The 25,752-nt window shown below is 49.2% G+C and overlaps 2 protein-coding genes and 1 pseudogene across 2 annotated transcripts in view; 2 read left to right on the top strand and 1 right to left on the bottom strand.

The window, feature by feature from the left end:
* The first annotated feature begins 158 nt into the window (after positions 1–158).
* Positions 159–9,727, top strand: VAMP3 (vesicle associated membrane protein 3). The gene is made up of 5 exons (XM_045803564.2): positions 159–303; positions 2,446–2,527; positions 6,134–6,292; positions 7,050–7,101; positions 7,940–9,727. Coding segments are annotated over exons 1-5 (315 nt in total). The 5' UTR covers positions 159–301; the 3' UTR covers positions 7,960–9,727.
* Positions 1,912–2,310, bottom strand: LOC148107249 (putative protein SCAMPER; annotated as a pseudogene).
* PER3 (period circadian regulator 3) overlaps positions 9,160–25,752 on the top strand; it is a 45,684-nt gene continuing 29,091 nt past the window's right edge. The window contains 10 exon segments of the mRNA XM_087858720.1: positions 9,160–9,191; positions 14,194–14,356; positions 14,657–14,720; positions 14,815–15,046; positions 15,469–15,608; positions 16,451–16,554; positions 17,744–17,777; positions 17,780–18,033; positions 21,801–22,173; positions 24,088–24,228. Of these exon segments, the coding sequence (XP_087714846.1) occupies positions 9,160–9,191; positions 14,194–14,356; positions 14,657–14,720; positions 14,815–15,046; positions 15,469–15,608; positions 16,451–16,554; positions 17,744–17,777; positions 17,780–18,033; positions 21,801–22,173; positions 24,088–24,228 (1,537 nt within the window).

The raw sequence follows: 25,752 nt of genomic DNA, 5'->3' as shown, positions 1-25,752 counted from the left end.
GCCCTCATTTACCTACACAGTCCCCTTACAGTGCCTAATGCGCACGCCAGCGTCGCAAGGGCGGCGACGGGCAGAGCGTGCCCAGCGCGACAGAGCCAGGTGCACCGCCCGGCGCAGTTAGCTCGCGCCGGACCGCCCAGCAATCTCGGGTGGCCACGCCCCCCGACACCCCGCCCCTTTCCGGCGCGCCCCTTCGCGGCCGCGCCCGGCAACGTCATCTGTCCCGCGCCACCGCCCCGCCCAGCTCCCGGCCTTCGGTCCCGCTGCGCCGCTCTGTTGACCGTCGCCCGCCGCCGCCAAAATGTGAGTGACGCGGCGAGACGCGGGGCGGCCTCGGATTCCGGGGGACGGTGGCCCGCGGCTGGGACCCTCCCCCGCCTCGGTTCCCCCCGGCAGCCGCTCGGACGCGGGCCTGCGCGGTGGCTCCCGAGGCCCAGGGGTGGGCGGCGGTCCCGAGGGTGCGGGCTGCAGGCGGGCCGAGCCAGCCCCGCCGCGCAGCCCGCAGCCCGCGGCGGTCGGGCGATCGCGGAAGAGGCGGGGCGGGCGGGGGCTTCCCGGAGCTTGGAAACGCCCCCTCCCTCCCCTGCCTCTACCTGGATTCCACCCCTTCTCGCCTTTCCCTAATCCCCGGCCCGAGGCTCCGGAGAGGAGCGGTGGCCTCTGCCCTAGACCTGGAGCGCCTGTTCGCGGCCTGGTGCTGGGCTGGGCTCCGGAAGTTGCAAGGGAAAGGACCTCAGTCCTGTGTACAGAGGCACCAGTGGTCAGAGTGGACTCAGGAGCAGAGCTGTGGACCTTCCCTCTTTAAGCAGAAGCCGTCTTGTAGTGGCTCTTAAAAACATGGGAGTTTCCGGTGGTCACATTCAGAGAAAACTGTCAAGAGTCACAAGGACCCTCTGTCCCCTCCCGCCTGTTCATCGCTCACCTGTAGAGGAGGAAGGAATGGGTGCTTTCCCTGGGTTCCTTCTAGGAGCTGGGATCACCCCTCTGGAGTGTACCTGCTGAGGCCGCTCTGCCCTGAAATCACAGTGGTTAAGGTCTAGATCCGTGGGATCTGTGGGACCTGGTCTACAGACAGGCTCCACTGCAACCAGCTGTGTTGACTTTCTAAACCCCACTTTATGCTTTTATAAAATGGGGTTAATAGTAGTACCCCCTTCAAAGAGTTATAAGAATTAAATGAGAACATGCTTGGAGAAAATGTGCCAGTACATGGTCCTTCACTGTTAACCTATCAGAGAATAAAAAAGTGCAAGGGCAGGCATGGGATCTGCTACATCCCTGGTCTTTGACAAATGGTAGGTATAATAGAACTGGAATCAGTGGCAGCATCAGTAGCTGTTGTATGCAAGACACATGGTAGGTGTTGTCTTGGATACAGGGAAGAGACCTCTTAGACACAGGAGTCTGTGATCTCTTAGGGAAGGCAAGACATTACAGATGCTCCTTGAACAACGTGGGTTTGAACTGTGCAGGTCCTATTACACGTGGGGTTTTTCTGATAAATACAGTACAGTACTGTAAATTATTTTGTCTTTTTATTTTCTTAACATTTTTTCTCTAGCTTACTTTATTGTAAGAACACAGTGTGTAATACATATAACATACAAACTGTGTAAATTGACTGTTTATGTTATTGGTAAGGCCTCGGTCAACAGGAGGCTATTGGTAGTTCACGTTTTTGGAGGAGTCAAAAGTTACATGCAGATTTTCAGTTGTGGGGAGGGGAAAGGGGTCGGCGCCCCAAACCCCACCTTGTTCAAGGGTCAACTGGTGTGCATGGGTGTGTGCAAAATCAAAGCGTGGCCAACCAAGTAATGGAAGCAATAAAGACTTCAGAGCCACAGGTGGTCAAGGAAGATCTGCCTGGGGAGAAATAGGCATTCAGTGAGGATTTGAAAAGAGGAGTACCTTTTAAGAGAGGGAGCACTGCTTCATCTCACCTTTTCCACTCACAGCACCTCTCCTCCCTGCATCTTGATGTTCCTGACCCTGTTTCTGTAAATGAATATATTTCTCCGTACTGGAAAAGTGGCATTCTGTAATTGTTCATAACTGTGGAAACGAGTCTTGCCACAATGAGAGATCAGAAGAGTACTGAGTGCATTTAAGTAGATGTGTGCCTTTAAACAATAAAAACTTAGAAGATAAAGTTTTCCTCTCTTAGGATCCCTGGTGTTAAGATCAGGTGCTTCAGCGATGCAGAGTAGAGCTTATTAAACCTTCACTTTAGACTCTGTCACTTTTCACATACAGATGAATCTTGGAAATTATAGAGGAGTTAGAAGAAATGTCATTAGAACCTTTGCTCATTGCTGTAGGAAGGATTTCTTTTTCTGCTTTAGTTATAAAACTTCTAACAGCGAGGTCTTGGAATAATGTCTTCATACTTACAGAAATGTATTTGGAATCAGAATTCCCTCATGCTTGTGCCTTTCCGCGTTTCAGGTCTACAGGCGCACCTGCAGGTCCAAGTGCCGCCTCTGGCAGCAGCCGCAGACTTCAGCAGACTCAGACTCAAGTGGATGAGGTATTGCTCGCAGACGCTGGAAACAGTGAATTTTAAACCAACATGGAAACACTCGGGAAAGAATGCTTTTTAGAAAAAGTATCATAAAAGCAAGAGTATAAAGGAAATTTTGTTCCATAAATGTGACAGATGAGCTAAGCTTCTGAGAAGTCGGTCTCCAGGTGTCATGCTTGTGTTCCCATGACCAGATCTTGTTCTGAACCACAAATACTTCTGAGACCATTCCTCCAAGAACTACTTTATAAGATATAGTTTGCCACAATTAAAAAAAAAAAAAAGGAAAAGAAAAAAAAACCACTTTATAAAATAAGGTAATAGAGTTTTAAGGATTAGATGTCTAGATTGTTCAAGCCAAGACCAATCCCTCCAACCAGATTTTTCATCAGAACGCTTCTTACAGTAACCTGACGTTCTGGTTACCAGGCTTGAGGAAGCCTCTAGAACTCAGTTCCAACTGTCACCCATTCATGTACAGAAGTCAGACGCTGGCCAGCTGCTCTAGCCCAACAAATCGATATTTGTGGAATTCTTGAGTTAGAGGGCCCTCACGGCATCTTTTGTTCTGCTTTGTATATGCAGACCCACAATGAAAACTGAGACGTTCAGACTAGCATTCTGTAGCCTGAAGAGCTGTCAGTGTCCAACAAAGACATCTTGGTCTTTTGCACTTAGCTGCTTTAAAAAGCAGAGTTAGGGGGCACCTGGGTGGCACAGCGGTTAAGCGTCTGCCTTCGGCTCAGTGCGTGATCCCGGCGTTATGGGATCGAGCCCCACATCAGGCTTCTCCGCTATGAGCCTGCTTCTTCCTCTCCCACTCCCCCTGCTTGTGTTCCCTCTCTCGCTGGCTGTCTCTATCTCTGTCAAATAAATAAATAAAATCTTAAAAAAAAAAAAAAAAAAAACAGAGTTAGGGGTGCCTAGGTGGCTCAGTCGGTTAAACGTCTGCCTTCAGCTCAGGTCATGATCCTGGAGACCCAGGATCAAGTCCCACGTCCGGCTCCGCGCTCGGTGGGGAGTCTGCTTCTCCCTCTGCCCCTCCTCCTCCCTCTCGGGCTCGCTCGCTCTCTCACTCAAATAAATGAATAAAATCTTCTAAAAAAATAAAAAGCAGAGTTAAACTTAGGTTAGATTGCATTATTAAATCATTTGGTCATATTTTGGTCTCATGGTTTTGTTTATGAACTGAATTCTGAAAATTTTACATTTCCATGGTAAGAAACCCATTCTAAGTCCACCCTGGATGAAACTTTTGTGTACTTACAAAAGCAAACTGGGTCTTTTTTCTTAACCAAAGGAATTTTAAGGAGAGGTTGTTGGGTTTTTTTTTAATTGAGGTAAAGTTTACATAACATACAAGTAACTATTAACCAGTGGTGTTCAGTATATTCATAATGTTGTGCAGCCATTACCTCTGTCTAATTTGACTACTTTTGCCTCCCCCCGAAGAACAGTCTGGACACGTGTCATCACCACTTCCGGTTCCCCTTTTCTCCCATTCCTGGCGACCTGCAGTCGGCTTTGTGTCTGTGGGTTTGCCCGATCTGGCTGTGTCCTGTAAAGGGGGTCGTGCACCGTGTGGCCTTCCGTGTTTGGCTTCTTTCCCGCAGCATGATGTTGCCGATGGCCATCCACGTCGTAGCATCTGTCAGTACCTCCTTTCTTTTTGTGGCTGAGTGGTGTTCCACGGTGTGTGTGTACATGATTCGTTTTTCTGTTCATCTGTGGAGGGGATTTCTGAGTTTCCACCTTTTGGCTGTCGTGAATAATGCTTCTGCGCGCCTGCCTGGCCAGATTTCTGTGTGGACGTGTTTTTATCTCTCCTGGATACGCACCTAGAAGCAGGAGTGCTGGATTACGTGGTCATTGGTGTGTTTCACTTTTTGAGGAACTGCCAGACGTGTCCACATTCCCTCCAGCAGCGTCCGGGGCCTCCTGCTTCTCCACATCCTCACCAACCCTTGTTAGTTTCTGTTGTCCCTGAGGGGAGCGGTCCTCCGTAGTGAATAGGATTCAGAGTGGTTTTGGTTTGCGTTTCTCTACTGACCAGTGGTGTCGAATTAGGTTCATGTGCTCGTTGATCATATGCTTTCTTTGTAGAAATGTCAATTCAAGTCTACTGGCTTTTAATTGGGTAGTTTCTCTCTTTGTTTTGGGGTGTAAGAGTTCTTAATATATATGTATTCTGGATGTTAAACCCTTCTTAGGTAACTGATTGGCAAAAAGTTTCTTCCATTCTGGAGATTTTTTTTTCGCATCCTTGATAATGTCTTTTGATGCACAGAGGGTTTTAATTTTTAAAAAGTTCAATTTATTTTTTCTTCTGTTGTTCTTGATTTGGTGTCAAATCCATGGCCAAATCAGAAGTTAGAAAGATTTGCTCTTATGTTTTCTTCTGAGAGTTTTATAGTTTTCAGCTCTATGCTTAGGGCATTGATCCATTTTGAGTTAATTTTTATATATAGGGGGAGGTGTAAGGGTCCAGCTTCATTCTTTTGCATATGGCTGTGCAGTTCTCCTAGCACCGTTTGCTGAAGAGACCATCCTTCTCCTCACTGAGTGATCTTGACAGCCTTGTCAAAAATCAGTTGGCCATAGATGTTTGAGTTCATTTCTGGATCCCCAGTCTGTATGTCTGTCCTTATGCTAGAATCACGCTGCTTTGTGTACTGGAGCTTTGTCGTAAGGTTTTGAAATTGGAAGATCTTAGTCCTCCAACATTTTCTTTTTCAGTATTGTTTTGGCTATTCAGGCCCCTTGCAATTCCATAAAAATTTAAGGATTGGCTTTTCTGTTTCCAGGAGGGGATGGTAGGGGAGAACGACAGTGGAATTTTAATAGAGATTGTCGAATCTGTATATCTGTACAGTGCTTGAGGCGTCTTGCCATCTTAATAACAGGAAGGGTTCCCATCTATGAACATGGAATGTCTTCCCATTTAATTAGGTCTTTCATTTCTTTCAGCAGTGTCTTGTAGTTTTCAGTGCACAAATCTTTGGCCTCCTTCGTTCAATTTATCCCCTAGGTATTTTATTCTTTTGGATGCTACTGTATATGGAATTATTTTTTTAATTTCCTTTTCATTTATCTTGTATAGAAACAGTCTGATTTCTGGGTGGTGGTCTTGTACCCCGAACCTTCACTGAATGTGTTTATTGGCATTTTCCATATATGGAATCATCTGCACATAGAGATCGTTTTACTTCTTTCTTTCCAGTGTGGATGTCTTTTATTCTTTTCCTTGCCCGGTTGCTCTGGCCAGAACTTCCAGTACAGTGTTGAACAGCATTAGTGAAAGTGGGCACCCCTGCTTGTCTTGATCTTAGGGAGAAACTCTCCATCTGTCACCACTGAGCATGGATGTTAGTTGTGGGCTTTTCCATCACTGTCCTTTATCACGTTAGAGAAGTGTTCTTCTATTTCTCGTTTGCTGAGTGTTTTCATCATGGAAGCGCGAGGCACTCCCCGCTCCCTCCTTTTTAAATGGAAGTATGGCTCCAGGTAATAAAGTGCTGTCCTGAAAGAAAAGGTGCCCATTTACTTCGCTGAGAGTTCTGCGTGTTCTCCCCTTCCTTTCTGCGTGACCTGGTGTTGACCGTGTTCCTTCAGGTGGTGGACATCATGAGAGTCAATGTGGATAAGGTGTTGGAAAGAGATCAGAAGCTCTCGGAGTTAGACGATCGTGCAGACGCGCTGCAGGCGGGAGCGTCCCAGTTTGAAACAAGTGCTGCCAAGTTGAAGAGAAAATATTGGTGGAAGAATTGCAAGGTAATTTTCTTTTAGCTGGTTTTTACATGAAGTCACCCTCTGTATTCCCAAGAGGGCCAGCCGAGGCTGCAGGTGTGGGAGATGAGTGTGACGTCCCCTCCGGGGCAATCTGGATCGACTTTGAGTCTAAAGCGCTGACTGCATCCATGCCCCTTTCCCCGTCCCCTCAGCCAGGAATGCTCCATGAGCCGTGGCTGACCTTGGAAGCGTGTAGAACAGGAATGTCCGAAGTCGGTCACAGACCTCAGCCCAAGGCCCCGAGCACAGCCTGGCAGGAGAGGGCTGGGCGTGGCGGTCCGCTGGCCTGTGATTCCGTGACTGGGGCTCCAGCGTCACAGGATGGGGGGGCCGGTGGGCTGAAAGCCAGTGGGCTCCACAGACGTGCGGAAGCAGCCCTCCAGCTGCGTGTCCCGAAGCGGGTCTGCGTCTGCCGCAGCCCGAGTGTGTCTTGCCCCCTTACTGGTATCGGGGACACTTTCTGACGCACAGGACGGCTTAGTAGCCCTTCCTTGTGTGAGGAGCTCGTATACACAAGCGAATGCCTTTCCACGGACCACAAGTCATTTGACCATCTTCTAAAAAGCAGATAAATGACCGCATGCCATAATTGAGAACAGTAAATTTAGGCTTTAAAAATTAGGAATTGTTTCAGATTGTAGTGCACCTTAACGTCTCGGTCAGTGACTAGAATATTGTACTTTCCGGTGAGCACACGATCTCTGCTTGGAAATGTGAAACGGTCTGTGTTTTGTCACAGATGTGGGCGATAGGGATTGTCGTCGTGGTCGTCATCATCATCATCATCATCGGTGAGTGTCCCTGGCCTAAACTCATCGTTCAGGTCTTCTCGGTCTGGGCGCAGCTGATTCCACATACAAGAACTCAGAATAGAAGTTCCCGCAGAACTCTTAGTTTATCCAAAGATTTTCGTTTTCTTCAGTAAATGTTTTACATATTTGAGTGTTATTTCACTAAAATCCAAGGGTTTTTTAAATATAAACATTGGTCCTTTGAAGTTAGAGAAAATGTATTCATTTCCACTGACGCATCTGTTTTCACGGAGTACGTTTTCATCTGATATTTCCTTTTACAAGAAACAGTATCGTCTGTTGATTAAAAGCGTGACTCCCTGTTATCCACCGTGGCTCCGTTCCCGTCCGGCTGCGTGGCCTTGGGCAAGCAGATTAACATCCTTGATCCTCAGTTTCTTCCCTTGTAAAGTGGGGTTGATAATAGTACCCCCATATGTTTGCTGTGAGGACACCACTGCCCAATAGATAAAGAGCGTGTGGGGCGGTACCCGGCGCATAGTGGTAGTCGTGGCCGGAGGAGTAGACGAACCCATGCAGACGCGCGTGCGCGCTGAAGCGGGATGACTGGCGTTATTACCGCTGCTACCGTACGTGATCCTGGAACAGGCCGTTGCCGTTTGTAGCCCAGGGCCTGGGAACCATTTGCAAAAGCAGTTCGCCCCGTCCCTTCCCTTGACAGTGCCCTCAAGCCCTCTACGAAGCGCAGAGGGGCCCCTGGTGAGAAGTCGGCCAGACTGAATTGCGCGTTCAGCCTGCGGCCTTCAGTGTTGACCCGGGCTTCAGGGAGAGACTGACCGCTGTTTCCTCTGCTTCTTGTGTCTCCCCCGCTCGCTAGTGTGGAATGTTTCCCCGTGAAGAACCCGTGCAGCCCCGGCCTGCTGTTCAGGAAACCTCTTCAAGACGTTTGACTTAGAACCTGCTAAATTCTCGAGCTCGCCTACTGTTCTGTCTAAACTGATTCTTTTCTGTTCGTTACGGTAAAGTTTAATTTCTAGGAAACGTGCCTTTGTCATGTCATGAGCACTCCAGACTTGACGTGCGGCTGATGGAGAGGATCTCTTAAGTTCCCGAGGGTCGTCACCTCGAAGTAATGTTGTCGGATGAATTGCCATGAATGCCACTTACGGGAATTTGTTCCAAGTTAGCCATCCCTGTCCTATGACATCCTCAGAACCACATTCTAAACCTTTCGGTGATCAGATCTCCAGTTTGTGCCTTCCAGAAAGAACACTACTGCCTAATGCAAATCTGTAACGATAACAGGTTATGCCTTATTTTGCTATTTTTCAGATTCCCTCTAAGAGAACTCTCTACTGTTTATAAGCACTACTGACTCTTGCGCTGTATTTAAAATAAGATGTGGAGGAAGAGTTGTTGCTCTTACATTAGATATGAAGATGTTTGCTTTCTTGTGACTGTTTTTGTATCACTTGCTAAAAATATTATTTTAATCAGAAGTAATAGCCTCTTTAAAACATTTTTATAGAACTGTGGCTATGACCAAAGTTTCTATTTTGCCAAAAAGTTGAATGCCAGTACAGTGTCCTTAAGTTGGTTCCTGACAGATAAATTCAAAAAAGTGACAAATGGAACTTAAGGTGCCCTTCAGAATTAAAATTATAATATTGTGCGTGAACCCTCTACACCCTAGCAGGCCTTTCTTGCCTTTGGAGTGCGGTAGGCGGTGCGGCTCCCCCTCCGATTCAGCATTTCTCCCAGGGGTGGGAGAAGGTTTAAGCGGGACTCTGACCATGTCATCCGTAGAGACTGAGTTCTACCCAGCAGTTGGCAGATGGTCAGCCGTGCACCCCACTAGGTCTCTGCTAATTGTGTGAGCAACAGTTCTGCAGCCTTCAAGTGAGACCGTCTATGAACTGGTCGTTAACTGGCCCAGACCCCATAGACGATAGCCTCCAGGAGTTTGTTTCCTATTTTTATCTGTATTCCACTTCCTAAATCTGTCTTCTAAATTATGCTTTCAGTTGGGCATTGGTCAGGGGCGGATGATTCTTCCCAGGGGATAGCTAACCAGAGACACTTTCTTTCTTCGACGTCATGGGCTGTCTGCACAAGATGCTGCTTTGGAAGTAGCTTTGTCACCTGAGGGACTTGTGTGTGTGAGACTTGGACCATCAGGGCGGTGGCCTAAGGATGGGAGCTCAGGTAGGCATGCAGACAGGCGGGGGTGAGGGGGTGGGGGGCGCTAAGGGAGAGCTGCGGTGGTGTTACCGCTCTGGCCCGTGGTTACTGGAGAGTTCTAAAATTCTTGTTCACGTGCTAGCATGTGACTTACAAAGCAACAACAGTTGAGGGACACCAGGACACGGGCTCCCTTTAATATCTGTTCCCCTGGCCTCACGGTGAAGACGTGCCCTGCAGGGCACCCAGCTGTGAGAGGGAAGCAGCCGTCAGTGTGGGGCGGGCCGTGAGCCCCCCACCCCGGCCACTCGGGGGCGCTAGCCGGGTCTGACTCTGAAACCTTGGTGCTCCCTCCTTGCCTCGTGCCCAGTCCCACGTAGCCGTCTGGCTCCTGCATTAACCCAGGGGCACCTCGCTTGTATCTGTGCATTTAGCTGGGAGCTCACCCACTATAATGAACTGAATAAACTGTTTATAAACGTAATTCCGGTATCTGTGTTGCTTGTGGAAGAAGAGCTGTGCATGGTCCAAGTCTTAAAAAGGGCCGTCCTTGCTGCTGCCTTTACCTCCCACTTAGAAACCCCAAACTCCACTTTCTCTTCCTTCTCCCCAGTCTCCTTCCCGAGGACTCATTGCTTAGTCCCCAGCATTTCCCCATAGCCTAGGGAACCCAAGCAAACCCTTCCCCTTGGGGAAGTGGGGGGCTGGCTTTCTCACGATTACCAGAATGCTCAGGATCTGGCTTTTGAGTTTCTTAAATATATGCTCTTAAAAGAGTGACGTGCAGTCCTGGCCCTGTATCTGGTAGAATAGGGAGCTGCCTATGTGGCACGCAGGGAAGGTGACGTGGATGGTCAAGGTACTTCTCCACACATGGCTCTCAGTTTGATTCTGCGTATCCTTCCCCCTGAATACACTTCCCCTCTTAATCTACCACCACTAGGAACAATAAAATACGGGTGGAAGTAGCCTTTGCTTATGGTTACAGTAAAACACCAGTTTCCTATATAAATCTGGGAGAAAAGAGGTTGACTTCTTCCCACTGCCTTGACCTTGGGTAGATGGTTGCCTCTTTCTTGTCTGGCGTGCCATGTATCCTGGCAGAACACTCTCAGTTGAATTGTGCACAGTGGAATTTGTTCAGGACCTTAATATAATGAGATCTATGTAAATTTTGGTGCCATTTTCAAGCTTTTGAAGGAAAATCTACCATAACGGGCTCTTTTCTGCCTCTCCTGTAAACGTCAGGATTCTTTGGCCAACTGGGTCCTCAGCCAACTTCTCTTTCCGTTCTTCTCCCTCTCCCTGGTCAATCTTACCTATTCCCTCGTCTCTAATCATTAACGTACTGATGATTCCTGACCTAGTGGACACAAGCCTCTCAAACTCAGCATGGACCAAACAGAATTAAGCATTCCCCGCCACATGCTCCTCTTCCTACCGTTAATAGTGTCTGTTCCAGAAAATGGCATTACCATCCAACCAGTATCCAACGCCAGACAAGTCCACTGGACTTGTTGGTATTTTTAGTCGCCATACAGATCACTCAGAACGGGCTGGAACGCTACCTAATAAACATTCCCCAAATCTCAATGGCTTGAAGTTATTTCCTTGATCATGCCTCATGTCCAATGCCAGGCAACAGGAAGGTTCTATCGTCAGTCCCTCAGGGGGGGACTTCCTGTAAACATTTGTTTCGGGTTATCACTGTGGCAGGAAGGGAACATCAGGAATTGTGCGCTGGCTCGGAAAGCTTCCGTTTGGAAGTGGGGTTCTTATCTCTGCTCACATTTTACTGGCCAAAGCAAGTCACGTGACCCTGCCTAACCTCAGAGGTGGCAGGAAACACATGTCACCGGAAGGAGAAATGTGATGTTTGTGAACATTGGCGTCCTGATGACAATTTCGGTCAAAGAATGAGGCAGATTCCCCTTGACTCGTAAGTATTTTCGGATGAGTTGTGCATCCTACATGATCATTCTATATTTGCATCACTAACAGAACATTTTTTTTAAGTATGGTAATTTTTTTATTGGTTTTGCGTGAGGATTGTTTGTTTAAAATTGACTGCTTAGTGCATTTAAAAATAGCGTTCTTGGGGGCGCCTGGCTGGCTCAGTCGGTGGAGCGTGGGACTCTTGCTCTCAGGGTGGTGAGTTTGAGCCCCACGTTGGGTACAGAGATGACTTAAAAATAAAATCTTAAAAAAAAATAGCATCCTTATTTACAACTGAGCCGCTTTTCATACTAGCAGAAAATTCAATCTGTAAAGCCACAATTTACTAAATAAGCCAATTATGGCATAATTATTAGAAAATAATTGATATTTTTTCTCATCCTTTAAGTAGCAAGCTAAGTGCATTTCAAAATCTTCCACTTGTCTTTATACCGTCAAGACCATGGGCAATCTCCTGTTAACACAAGTGCCTGCCTTTAGCCCAGGCTCTGGACCCGAGCCTAATGGAAGCCTTCCCTCCAGCAATTGCCTGTTGTCTGCAGCTCTTCCTCCTGCTTCATCCTCTCTCCCTCCCTGTTGGATCACCCCATCAGACCCCAGTCGTGGTCCCCACATCCCTCCCTTGGGCAAACAAACATTTGTCTACAGCCCCACGCAGCCAACTCCCTTCCCACAGCTCCCCGTGATCACTGCCTCACATTGAACTTTTCCTTCAGCCAACTCTGCTGAGACATCTTTAACCAAGGTCATCGTCTTGGTGAAGCGCCACAGAAATTTCTCTGCCCTTGTCTTGCTCTGCGTATCACCAGCATTTGATACAGTTAATAGCTCTGTCCTTGAAATATTTTATCTAGCTTCAATGACCCAGCATTCTTCTGCTTTTCTTTCAACCCATCTGTGGCTCCTTATTCTTCGCTTGGTTCTCTGCGTGGCCTCTCAATCTCCGTGCCTCCCCTCTCCCTCAGTCTTGGCCTTTGGCCCTTTTCTATCTGCATTCTCATGTTGACACCATTTCACCCATGACTGTAAACGCCATAGGGACTCTGGCCTCTCCCAAGTGTCAGCCATATCTCCATCCCTGGCCTCTCCCCCATGTCCCGGGCTGAGAGATCCAGTCACCCCCACCTGACAATCCCACCTGCATGTATAATGCGCTCCTCAAACACGTCTGCGAAACAAGTCTCCATTCTCCGCTCATCAACACTTACTATCCCCAGACGTGTCCATCTAAGTTGCTGACCCATGACACGCAGCACTGCTTACACCAAAAACCCAGGAGTCGCCCTTGATCACTGTCTCGCTCTCTCTTCTCACAACATACATTCAACTCATCGGCAAGCTTCTGTGCCCCACAGGCATCCCACGTCCAGCCTCCTCTCACCATCCTTCCTGGCACCACCCTAGTCCTACCGGTCCTCAGCCCTCTTCTTGTAACTAACAGCTTCCTGCTAACCACACCTGTGTAGAAGTCTGGCTGATACAGATCTCTATCTTGCTTAAAATCCTCTTTCCACTACCTTTAGAAAAAAACCCAAATTGCGTTTCCTAATTATAATCTGGCCCTTCCTAACTTCCTGATCTCCCCTCACACTATTCCTCCTCCTTCTGTGAATTCTCCAAAGTAGAGGGTCTTTCTGGTCCTTAACAACACACCTGCTCTGTCAGCACACCCCCTGTCAGGTCTGGGGGCCTTTGCAGGTGCCTTCTGCCCCCTCCGCTGGGTCCACCCCCCCCCCCCACACACACACACTCAGGTCTCAATTCGCCTTCTCAGAGAGGCTTCCCCGATCACCAGATTGATGTGTCTGTTGCCTCCTTCACCCTCCATCTCTGTCCCAGCTACACTCCATCCTCGTTTCATCTTCCACACAGCACTCTCCACTTTCGGACCTCTGTGCACTCGCTTGTGTTTCCCGTCTTCATAAAAGGTAGACGCCCTGAATGGCAGGGACTTTTGCCACCGTTCTTTCTCAGGGACCACAATCATCCCGGCCTAGATCATCCACGCAATAAATACGTGTTGAATGAATGCAGTTCGACAAAACAAAACTGGAGAGGAGAGGGAGATCGGCCATCATTTCGAAAAAGGAGGTGGTTTATCCAATACATGATATGAACAATCCCCCCCCCCACCCTTTTCTATACAATTCCTTTATTCATCCAATAAAGACTGAAGATTTTTCATGTACCAGGCACTGGAGAGGGGTGGAGCTGTGCACTTCCGATGAGTTGACACGCAATCTAAAAAACCTTCAAGCTGGTATTTTTAAAAGGACTTCGCCACACCTTCCTTTTCTGAAACCGTGTCTTCTACATGCACTTGTCTTACCCCGTTGCCAAATCAACCTGTAACTTGAAGAAGACCAGGGAAATGTTTAGAGTCCGTCGTCAAAGTTCCGTTTTTGAAACCCGGCTTTGATCTTCCCGGGGCTGCTCTACTGCCGGGGGCCTCCGAGCCTCAAGAGCTGGCGGGCGCGAGAGCAGGAAAGTTATGCAACACGCAAAAGGGAACCCGAGAAGGCGCAGACGAGGCGCTCGGATGTGCAGTGCTTCTTCCCGCGGCCCGGGATTGGTCGGACCCGCGCTCCAGGGCTACCCCCTCACCCCCGCCCCGACTGCCCCTGGCACCTGCACGCCCAGCCGCCTGGTTGCCCGCCCCTCACGTGGGGGCCGGTCAACCCCTCCCGGGTCCCGCCCCCAAGTGATTGGCGGCTCGAGCACCCTATACCAGCCGCGCTTGGCTCTAGCCGGCCGTAGCCCCTCCCACCCCACCCCACCCCCGCCGGTACCCTGAAGGGGGCGGAGCACTCGACTAGCGCGGCCAGACCTCCGGCCCCCTCCGGGCCCCTCCGCCCCCCGTCATCGCGCCGGCCTGCCGGGATTGGCCGAGCGCGCCCTCCGCCCGACACCCGGCGTTACGTAACGGGCTCCGGGGCCTTCTCCCCGCCCCCTCGCCTCCAGTTATGTAACCCCCCCCCCCCCCTCCCCGCGCAGGCCCCACCCCCGGGCCAATGGGGGCGCGCAGAGTCGGCCGCGGCTGCCAATCGCTCGGTCGGGGGGCCGGGCCGCATCTCTTGGAGCGCGAGGGGCGCGGCGCGCGGCGGGCCTGGGGACTACGCGGGTCGCGGCACTGCGGGGCGAGCGGCAGCGGCTGCTTGTGAGTGCTGTGCCGGGCCCGGGAGGTCTCTCCGGGTCCGCTCTCCGCTGTGGAGCCGGCGGCCGGGCGGCGCCGGGCCGGGAACCTGGAGCTCCTGAACTTGGCGCCGGAAGCTCCCTCTGCCCGGGTCCAGTTTCTGGGTGCGCGCCGCCCGTGCGGAGCCGCGGGTGGGCAGGCCGGCGAATGGGAGAGTCTGGCCGGGGAGGGGGGCGTCTGTCACACCCAGCTTCCACAGCACATGGTCCGTGTCATTAAACCCCTGTCCCCACTGTCCCCCCCCCCCCCCCCCCCCGCCTCCAGGCTGCTCCCTCAAGCGGAGCCATCCGAGACTGCATGGAGATCCTGCAGAGGCAACTTCGTCCAGGTGACCGGGCATCAGTATTGGCCGGCTCCTGATGACCGATCATTTTCCCTAAGGCAGTGGCATGGACCAAAATGAGAAATAAATTCCTGTCGCTGATTGCGAAGTGAAACAGAAGCAGGAAACAGACTGAAGGCTGCCGAGCAAAAGATCGACCCCTGTGAAGACCTGGGAACGTCCAGCGGTGAATGTCTGGACTGCAGGGGGAACGAATCTCAGGAACTTGAAGGACCACAGGCCTGCGGCTCTGAGGCCGTGGGGCGAGGAAAGGAGGAGATGTGGAGCCAGAAATCCCAGCTGGGGAGCCCACAAGTGGAGAGCCGCAACAGGTGACATGACCTGGTTTGTTGTTGTTCTCGGGCTAGTACAGGGGAAGGGGGGCTTAAATTGTTTTATTCTTTTGTTTGTAAGCCTAGGAGAAAGTTTAGGGGGATATTCAGACAACTTGGAATGAAAAGCTCTGGGAAACTGAAGAATTACCAAAGAGTACCAGAAGTCCAGAAAGAGTGGTTAAGGCTTTAGCTGAGCAGGGAGTGGGGGAACTGCAGTGGGAATGAGCAAGAATGGAAAGTGTTCGATGTTTACTAGTTTCTTTGGCCAGGATCTCCCACCTGTGCAAAGGGGAAAAGAAACCTGTGAACTAAATGAGTTGATCCGCGGGAGGCACCTTAGAAAGTTGCTTGGCACATCGTATGCTGCTCTTCTCGTTGAAAGTGTGAATTGACGGTTTGGGTTTTTTTTTATCTTACAGTGAAGAGCAAGACTGAACTTCTGAAGAACTTATGATGGTTGTGCAAGAAATGAAAAAATACTTCCCATCAGGGAGACACAGTAAGCCAAGCACCGTGGACGCCCTCAACTATGCCCTTTGCTGCGTACACGGTGTACAAGGTAAATGAGCTGGAGAAAAAGTACAGCCGTGCAAATACATCATTTTGCTCCTAACCATCGGCCAAGCCGGAAGAGTTGTCGGTGTGGTTCTTGGTCCCTGAAGTGTTTTGAGCTTTTTTGGCGCTTGATGCGAGATGAGCAAATCCACAAGGATTCTATTCGTGTCATAGTTTTGCAAATTAGGAACATCAGGAGAACCTCGTTTGTGTAATAGTTTAGGAACTGTTGTTTAGTGACTCTGCCATGTTTTGATGATTTGCTGCAGGAGGGTAGAGTTTAGCACATTTTAAAGACTCACTTTTTAAAGGGGATCGTTGTCTTCTAAGGGCATTGGGGAAAACATACATTTGGCTGAGTACAGCTTGCCTTTCTGGTCATCCACATACTGTCACAGTTCGTTCATGATATATCAGGAATTTGCCATATTAGAAATGCACAGTTGCAAACACCTTTTCCTTTTTATCTCTGACCTTTCTTTTCCAGGGATTTAAAGTACAGGTTTAGCACAGACCTCTGTGATGTCAGGTATGACACACAGTTCCTGAATACGGAAAGTAATATTTCTGCCATGAGCACGTCACATGCATGTACTTGGAATTTGGGGTTATCGTACCTTGTATGGATCTTGCTCCTTGTGATGCAGATCAGAAAATCCTAAAATCCAAAGGCTTATGTGTGTACAACTCTCAGTGTTTCAAGTGAAAGAAGATGATCTGGTTTTGAGGCGGACACGCTGAGGTGTCCTCATCCTAAAAAATAAGCCAACTTCAGTGGTGGTAAAAATGATTTCCTTAAGCTGTCGCTGTCACCGGACCACCTGTTTATTTTCCTGTGTTTCTTAGCAAACAGTGAGTTTTTCCAGACTCTCAGTCAGCGTGGAGCTGTGACCGCATACGGCCTCGAGGAGCTGGCCATGGCTGCTTTGGGGTACACTTCCAAAAACACAGTAAGAATCCACACATTTTGCCGTATCGACCTGGGTGATTTCTCCTAACAACCGTATCTAGATGTAGCTGTTGAAACCTAATACGCGGGAGTTTCAGGAACCACGACGCGAGGCAGACCGTAGCAGCGCGCTGCTGGGGAGACTGTGTAGTTAGTTTCTGCTGCCCTTGCGGGAGCACAGGGGTAAACCCAGGCAGCCGCCCGGGAGTGGTGGTCTGCTGGCCCTCCCTCAAGAGCTGCCCCTGCCTCCTGAGCATCCCTGAGTTCTCTCTAATTAAGAGGGAAAACAAATAAGCTGCAGAGTAACCACCCTCATTTTATTCTAATCTCCGAATCGTTAATTTGTATTTATATCATTCTTGGTTCCAATACTTACTCCCCTTCAAGTTGTAACGACTGGATTTTATAGAACAGGTGAGTTGAGGTGCTGTCGTTTTTCTGTAAAATTTGGGAAGAGACATGTAGTGTATCTTTTTTGAAGCTCTTCCTGTTGGCAGAATCGTTCAGCCTCACGCCTTACTGATGTGATGGAGATTACTTTGTTTTATGTGTAGACGTCACGCTGAAAGATCTTGTAAGATCGGATCGGGAGCTGCCCCTGAGATCACAGTAGTGTTTGTTTTACTGACTGGGGTGTTTGTGGGACCCTAGTGGGTGTGGCGGAGATGGAAGAGACAAGGAAAGGCTTAAGAAAACATTTTCCCTTGAAGATCTTCCAGGTAGAACTAGAGAGGAGGACGTGCCGATGCGGGCAGAGGCAAATGGTGGCCGATTATAAATGTTCTTGCTGTCTGATGCAACAGATAGGAGAAATGATTCTTACGTAGCGAGGCTTGTCAAAGACGGGGTCTTGAAGGAGACTCTTGAGCTTGGTCTTGAAGCCTAGAGTTACGCATTGGTCAAGAGAGGACAGTCCCCTCAGTCTGCACACGAGAAGGAATCCTCAGTCAATATGTTGTACGCACGTTTAGTCGGACGAGCTGGTGTATTGTTTGGTATGGAAATCTGACCTTCAGAAGATAAAATGCAGGTTTGATGACGATCACTAAGGCATATGTCGGAGAATCCTGCTGCCTTTGCAGGATATGTGCGTGCGTGGATCACGTGAGGAGTCTGGAAGAAATTTACCTCTCAGGGAATATTGTTCGCAAGTATCTCAATATTTGCATTTATTTTAAATGTTTTCCTAGGACACCTTTGTGGCAGTGTTTTCATTTCTGTCTGGAGGGTTAGTCACATTTCTGAACAGGCTACTTCAGTCCCGAATTGTAAGAAAGATTTCTTGGAGTCTTCTCACTTTGTGGAACTGCTTGCTCCTCAAGATGTGAGGGTGTTCTGTGCACACACTGGCCCCGCTCAGCTTCCCCCCTGGAACAGCTGGACCCAAAGAGGTAATGGGTCCAATGCTCAGATGTTCACCTTGCTGCATAAAGATCGGTTGCGATCTTTCGGAAGGAGTACCAAAATTAACGTGTTGTTTTGAACCTGCAAACTCTATGGCTTTTTTTATGTCTTTATTTAAAAAGTCAGAATGTGGGGTGCCTGGCTGGCTCCGTCGGTGGAACGTGCAACTCTTGACCTTGAGGTCATGAGTTCGAGCCCCACATTGGGTGTAGAGATGACTAAAAATAAAACTTAAAAAAAAAAAAAACAAAGATAAGTAAATAAATAAAAAGTCAGACTGTGTTGGAAACAGCATTTTAAATGCTTCCAATAACAAAGTTCCAGTTGATATGCTTTCATTTAGTCAAGTTAATTTTACAGCTTCTATATCATAAATATGGGTTTTTTTGAAATACGGTGTGACTGCCTGCGTACCGTATGGCGGGTTCATTGTTTAAAGATTCTGTTTTCTCTAAGTTAATAAAATTAAATGTTTTCCCTCTTACATTGACTTCATTATTTCTTTGCTTTGTTTTGGAGATAAACTTCTCATGGTTAGCTCCCCTTCCAGTTTTGCTTCTTCCTAAAAGTTCACGAATCTCATTACTTTGTTTTTCTTCTGAAATGCTTATTTCCCTGAACTGGGCATGCCTCGTACTAGTTTCCTTGGTGACTTTCAATCCTGCGTGATATTTTAAAATGATTCGTTATTTCTTTTTAAAATCACCTTATTATTACTTATTTCACCTTCTTTGTGAAGCGTGTCTTAAAGAGCTTAGCGTAGATCAACCTTTTTCTTTTGATTCCCAGCCCTTTTCTCTAGTTTTTTGGAATTTAAAGTTGATTTGTTTATTATGATAAAAAAAAGAATCCATTAGCAAAATGTACCATCTTAACCATTTTTAAGGGTACAGTTCAGTCGTGTTGGGTACATTGGCATGGATGTGAAACACACCTCCAGAACCTTCTCATCTTGCAAATCGAGGCCCCGGGCCCATCCTGACTTTCTAACGCAGGACGTGGTCCTGTGGGAACAGTCTCGCACACTGCTTTTTTCCATGGCAGACCTTTGCCCCGTCTTTTGTGTGCAGGTCGTGGACGCTTCGGAACGCACACCTGTCTTCCTTGCTTGTTTCCAGCTCTTTCCTGTTCCCCTCACTCAAAAACATTGATTTCATTCCTCTTCCTCTTTCTTGAACACGTATTTTCAACCTTTAACTGTCCATCTGTTTCTCTGCTTTTATTGCCCCCTCGTCCACTCCATAGACATTTACTCAGCAGGCCCCTTGGGCCGGGAGCTGTTCCCGGTGCTGAGATGCCGCCGGGAGCAGGGCGGACGGCGCCTTCTGTCCGCCCTCGCGCCTCCCCAGCCGCCTCCCCCCAAGCCCCAGCCCGACGTGGCCTCTGTGGTCTCTGTCTGCTCTTTTCAGCCGTGCTATCTTTGCAAATTACTTATTGCCATGATATTTCCCCAACGTGTAAAAAGGTAATATACCCTGAAATCATTGTTTTGGGGACCTAAGTATTGACTTCCTCCTTAAAGAGATGGTGCTCCTCTTGGCGGCTGCTCGCACTGGGCTTTGCCTCGCACACCTCAGGGATTCCAGCTCTTCTTGAGCCGTTCGTGGCCTGGGCCCCTGCTGCCTCCTTCTGCCCTTCCTTTGAGCTCATAGAACATGAAGGGGACAAAGGAAGCTATAAACTCAGCAGTTGTCAGCCTTTGGCCTGGTGTCCGAGCACATTTCCCCTTTGGTTCATTGTACAGGCCTCCCAGAAGGATCTGACCACTGTTTCTTTAGAGCACACTTCCAAAAATCAAGGATTCATCTGCTACAGCTGAGGTGTGGAAATGATAAGGGGCTCACATCACTGTTCGAGATCCCACGGTCTGGCTCTCCGTCCTGCACGACCCCTAGAGAATGCAGTTGAATTCAGGCACCTGGTATCCTCACACAGTGTATGGAAGTCTCTCTTCTGGTAGAATTGCGGTATTTCCTATGTGCAAAGAATTTTAAGCAAGGAATCTGAAGATCTGAGTTTTAAATTGAGTTCTGTCCCTTTAAGAACGAAGGAGGCCATTTAGCTTCTCACGGTGAAGTCATCACCATGTCCTACCAGCGTGCTAACACGGGACTGCTGTGAGAAGCAAGCATGCCAATGGTTGAGAAAGCACTTTCGGTATTTGGAACATTCTGCAACATTAGGGGTCCTCTTTGTTGCTACCATTCTACTTAACGGTTACTGTTTGCCAGGGACTTTTCTTCATGTTTCAGTGGATTGACTAATCTTCCCAAGAACCTTACGAGGTGTGGATACCATCACCGTCCCCAGTTGACAGATAAGGTAACTGTTAGTTTGGGTCTGCTGAGCAGCAAATGCCAAGATAGGGGTAGCTGTGTAAGCCATTGGCTGCGGGGGGTGGTGGGGGAGGAGGGAAGCGGCGCCCTCAGCCCACAGTGCACGTCTGACACCCGGGGAAGAAGCAGGAACAAAGGGGACTGGGGAGGAGGAGGCTTGACCTGCCGCATAGCTGAAAAGACAGCTTGGCCAGGCAGTCAAAGGGAAGTCCAAGCCACAGTCACGCGCCGGGGGAGTCCTGCGTCTCCATGGGATGGTCCCGTCTCAGTTCGGCTCTGTGCACGGGCTCTGGGTGGGAACAGCCACAGGAGCAGGGCCCCGGGGCAGCAGCTGTGGCCTGTGGTCAGTTACGTCCCCTGAAGCCGGGAACCACGCCCTTTCTCAGCCACTGTGGTCACTGAGGCACAGAGCTAAGGGACTCACCGAGGTCACACTACCAGTAGGCGTGGAGCCGGGTTTCACCCTGGCGGTGTGAGTCCAGGGTCCTTGCTCGGAGTCAGTGCCCCTCCTGACCGCGTCAGTCCCTGTGCTGGAACCATCAAACAGGGCATCTGTAGTCACACAAAGGTGGGCGTTTGAAAGCGACACCAAGGAATCAGTCCTGTTCATAAAAATCATCTCAAAAAATTAAGAATATTTTTGGAACATCCTTATCTTGCTGTCATTCCTCCGCAGGCTTATCTGAGCCTTTCCTGGGGTGGTTTCGGTGTTAGGGCTGTTGGGTGTCTCAGAGTAATGAATTCAGCGAGCTGACCGCGAGCTGTCAGGACAGTGTTCTGGTTTCAGAACTCCTGGACTGTGACCCCCTAGCGTTCTGAATTCTGATCGTTGGATCCTTGGTGCCTTTGAAACTGGAGTTCTTGCGGTTTAGTTGTTTTTTGTTTTTAATCATGTGCATTTTCCCTGATGGTTCAGAAGCCCATCTTCTGACTCTTCCTGTGACCCTCTGCTCAGAAGTGCCAAGACCTGGGCCCCGAGCCCTGTCTTGGTTCTTCAGAGTTCTCGTTGTTTATGCTCCTTCAGTGTATGTTTGTAAAACATCTCATTGGTTTTAAGTGTTACCTTGAGTCTTATAACTGAGGATTTCTTCACTCCGGCGAGCAAATGCCCAAAAGATCAATTCAAGGAGCTCTAAGCAGAGGGGAGCTAAATAGTCAACAAACACATGGGAAGAAAGGTTCAGTCCCTCGATCAAGGCAAACTTAAACATTTCTGAATTACCACTTCACAAATCAATAAAATTAGAGCAGAAATCAATAAAACTGGCACAACCATTGGCATGAGGGTTGTGAGAACGTGTCATTAGAGACCCTGTTGGTACGATCTTCTGTGGATCAGTGTGACACTCCACGGTGAGAGTCATAAGACGATCGTGTCATCTACAGGCCCCAACTTCAGGGATTTTGTCCAAGGACAGAAAAAAGTGGAAGACGTTTATGTATCCTATACTTGAATACTGTAAGTTGTCCAGATCGGAGGAACGTCCGGACTGTCACAGTGAACTAGAATATGGCCCCCAAAGTAAGTGTGCCCCGGGATTATCGCCTTGACCTGGGAAGGAGGACCACGGGCAGTTTCAGCAGTTCAACGAGGGAAAGCCGCCAGTCCCACGCACCCTCACTGTCTCCCCGAGGGTCCCTGCTAGAGTACCGAAGCCCCCTGGAACGTACTGGATGCGGCTCCATCTCAAAGCGAGGGCAGGAGCCCTGTTTGAATCCAGAGTATCTCCTCCTTGCAAGGATAGTTTCTCGTTGGTTTGGGGGTAGCTGGGGTCTTCCTGCGTTGGAGGTGCTGCCCTGGGAGGGGGTGACTAACACTTTGTTTTCCGCAGCATCTCAGTACGAATTCGCTCCGGTGAATCCTTTTTCTGCAGGATCCGGTAAGTCTAGGGGCTTGCGGGGGCCAGGAACGGTGGCTTACACTCTGATTTTATTTGGCCCTTTTTAGATTCTTTTATATTCAGCGAGCGCTGGGTTCTTTCCACAAAAAGTTTGTATTTCAATTGAGAAGAAGCAGCTTACCCTCACAAAATGACTAGATAATAGCACAATCAAGGGGAGGACAGAGAGATCATTCTTAGCCTGGGGGTGCTCGCTCGCTCTCTCATGCTCTCATGCTCTCTGTCTCTCTAAGAACTGCTGGATGAGGTTAAGTATACTTTCAAATGCCTACTGTTTGGGGATCTTTTGGTTTTTGTTTGCTTTTTGACTTTTGGTCACATTTAAAATGAATTTTTGAAATTTTACTTTATTTATTTATTTATTTTTTTTTAAGTGAGCTCTGTGCCTAATGTGGGGCTTGAACTTGTGCCCTGGAGATCAAGTCACACACTCTACTGACTGAGCCAACCAGGCACCCCTAACTTTTTAAATTTAAATGACTGTAAAGAAAGTAAGATAGATATGTCTAAGAGAAGGACATAGTGAACTGGAAGAAAACGGACCAAAATTTTAATCGTAGTTGATTTCTGATAGGATTTATTAGTGATATTTTTCTCCTCTGAATTTACTGTGATGTGTTCACGTTACTTTTGCAAGAAGAAGAAAATGTGGTTCAGTGACGTCACGATTGCCTACACGAGTATCGAAGTTACTAAAGGCTCGAGATGTGGAAAACTCAAGCGAAAAGTCCTTCTAATGGATCAGTCAGCACTCCGTGGGGCTGGGGGCCTTGAGCTGATAGCACTCCAGTGCTTGGGGAGGGCTACCCCGGGGAAAGGGGTGCAGGGGGGAGGGCTGTGTTGGTTCATTCAGTCCTTCACAGGTGAGTTGTTATGAAGACCTTAGAACAGTGCTTGCCACAGACTAGGTGCTGTTCGTGTTTGTTTTGCTAGTAAATATATTTGTGTGCCTTCTCTGAGCCAGGCAAGGGTCAGGCCACTCTCTCTTCTCAGTGGCGGAAGCAGGGTCACGGTTGAGAGTGGAGACGCGGGGTGGAGGCCCCAGAGTCTGCCGAGGGGCAAGGAAGGCGGTGGGGGTGGGAGCACCAGTGCACGTGGACGTGGACGTGAACGTGGAGCTTCTAGGCAGCTAAAGACCTCCTGACATGACTTCAAACAACGGTGGGGGAGGCAAGGTGTGACGGGTAGAAACGGGGGAGCGTGGATTCGGTTGTGGCCACGTTGACACTAAGGGGACCATGGTGTATCCAAGGGGAAATGTCCTCTGGGCAGCTGAAGCTATGACACAGGGTGCAAGCCCGGGAGTCGAGCCGCCCCTCCCCAGGGGGTTGCCCCACAGCCAGGGACGGGGCTTGGGGCGCAGTTCCTAACCCTGCTTCCCTGCGCAGGCAGGCGCGTGAGGAGCGCGTCCCCGCACACAGGGCTCTGTGCCCACCAGGCAGTAGCCGAAGCTCCAAGACTAAGTCAGTCCTTCCGGAGAGTGTAGGCAGGGACGGTGGAGAGCTGGCTTTGGGGGCGCGTCATCACAGGGAGCCCTGATTTCTGTCATGTGGTGCTTGGGTTAGACGTGTGAGGTGAGACAGGTAGGGAGGTCACACTGGGAAGTTATGTTTCAGGTCAGAAGAAAAGTCGTGGGGTGGTTAGTTCCATTTTTAACCCACTAAGCTGCTTCTCCATAAATCCCCTTTTTCATTGAATAATGGATGAGTGTAATTATCCTTGGGTATCGAAAATGTAAACTAACATTTCTTTTTAGAATAAACGCATTTAAACATTTTAGATTTGGATTGCTCTCTCTCGGAAGTCACCAAGAAGGCGCCTGTCCTGCCTTGTTTCACGCTGGGCTCCCTGACTGCGTCAGGACTGGTTCCTCGCCCTTTCTGTGCTTTTCAGGGGAGGCCAAGACAGAGCAAGAGAAGCATTACTGCCCATTCTGGATTATCCGCTCTTTGATGCACGTACATAGCCCTACCCAGCCGGAATCGGAGCCCTGCTGCCTCACGCTGGTGGAGGGGATTCACTCTGGTTATGAAGGTAAGTCAGGAGTGTCTGCTTTCAGATCAAGCTCACCTGACAGCACCTCACGTAGGAACATGCGAAAGCCTATTTACTGCAGCCGCAGAACCAGAAAAGAGCACGTGAGGCTTCACGTCGGCCCTGAACTCTTGGGCATTTAGAGCTGATCTGCCCCGGTGTCTGTTTGCTGACCCTGACTTCTCGGTGGTCGTCTCCTTCAAGGTCGGCATGGCCTAAGGGTCTCAGCACAGACTTGGCCACCGATACCTGGTCCTGTGATCGTTTCTGTACTGGTGACTGTCCTGTGGCCTTTGGCTTCTGCCCTGTATGAAACAAAAGCATGGAACTTGGGGGCACCTGGGTGGCTCAGTCAGTTAAGCACCTGACCCTTGGTTTCAGCTCAGGTCATGATCTTACCAGTTGTGGGATCGAGCCCCGAGTCGGGCTCCATGCCCAGCGGGGAGTCTGCTTGAGATTCCCTCCCTCTGCCTCTCCCCCCCCCCACACACACTCTTTCTCTCTCTCAAGTAAATAAATAAATCTTAAAAAAAAAAAAAAAAGAGCATGAAAATTGTTGCACAGCGAGGTCACAAGAATGAATTTATATTTTTTGTGTTCAGGAGGCCCTTGAGTGAAAGCCGTAGTCTCTGTCCTCTGATGGCAGAACGACATTTCCAAATTCCTGTGTTAGTACACAAGCAGCTTCCGTTGATTGTTTGAAATTAAAGTCAGTTCTGCTGTGGCCTGACGTATGCTTTCCCACAAATTACCGTCCCATGCAAGAAAACAAAAAACCAAAACGCATATGCACACAAAACCACAGGGCTTAAGGGAAAAATGGGTTTAGGGGCACAACACTCAAAACCTTAACCACATATTAAAAATAAGCCAGGAATCTAATAAAAATAACACAGCTTTACACACATTAAATGGTTAAGAAATACACAAACACTGCAGTACGGGCGTGGTGCCTCCCCTGTGGCTTGGGGCCGTGGGCGGTGGCTCGGGGTCGCGGGCTGCCGCTCCGGGGTTACGGTGGGGGTGGAAGGAAGGCCGTCTGGAGTCAGAAGTGCACGGGCGTGTCTCCTGCCATAACACACAGCGCGAGGCAGCCCTAGATGAGGCTGTGCGTGTGTCCGTGTGTTCTTGGGTGACTCCATTTGCCTCTCGCTTCTTGCCAATGAAACTGTGCATGATTCCAAATCGCTGCATTTTCAACGTGAGACCGTCGAACGGACCGTGCCGGTTTTCTGACACAGATTGAAAATATCCACATCACACTGACACCAAATGCAATGCACTTCGTCGTCCAACCACCAAACACCGCCAGACCCGCTGGGCCTGACCTGTCATTGCCTCCAGCTTTGACTGCGGGGCTGTGGTGAGTAAGCTTTCCGGGCACACAGACTCTATTTAAAATCGGCTTCAGCGGGCATCGCATTTTGACCTAATCAGAATGTAGTTAATAATGACAAGTCTCACGATTTCACCATAGCCTTGGCTTCTTGAAGGCCAGGCCCCTGAGTGGGATTTCTACCATTT

This window comes from Ursus americanus, chromosome 33, assembly GCF_024610735.1.
Source record: "Ursus americanus isolate L20-20 chromosome 33, mUrsAme1.1.p, whole genome shotgun sequence".
In the NCBI taxonomy this organism is placed as follows: Eukaryota; Metazoa; Chordata; class Mammalia; order Carnivora; family Ursidae; genus Ursus; species Ursus americanus.
Note: the sequence above shows the minus strand (reverse complement) of the source record. Positions and strands in the feature narration are given on the sequence as shown.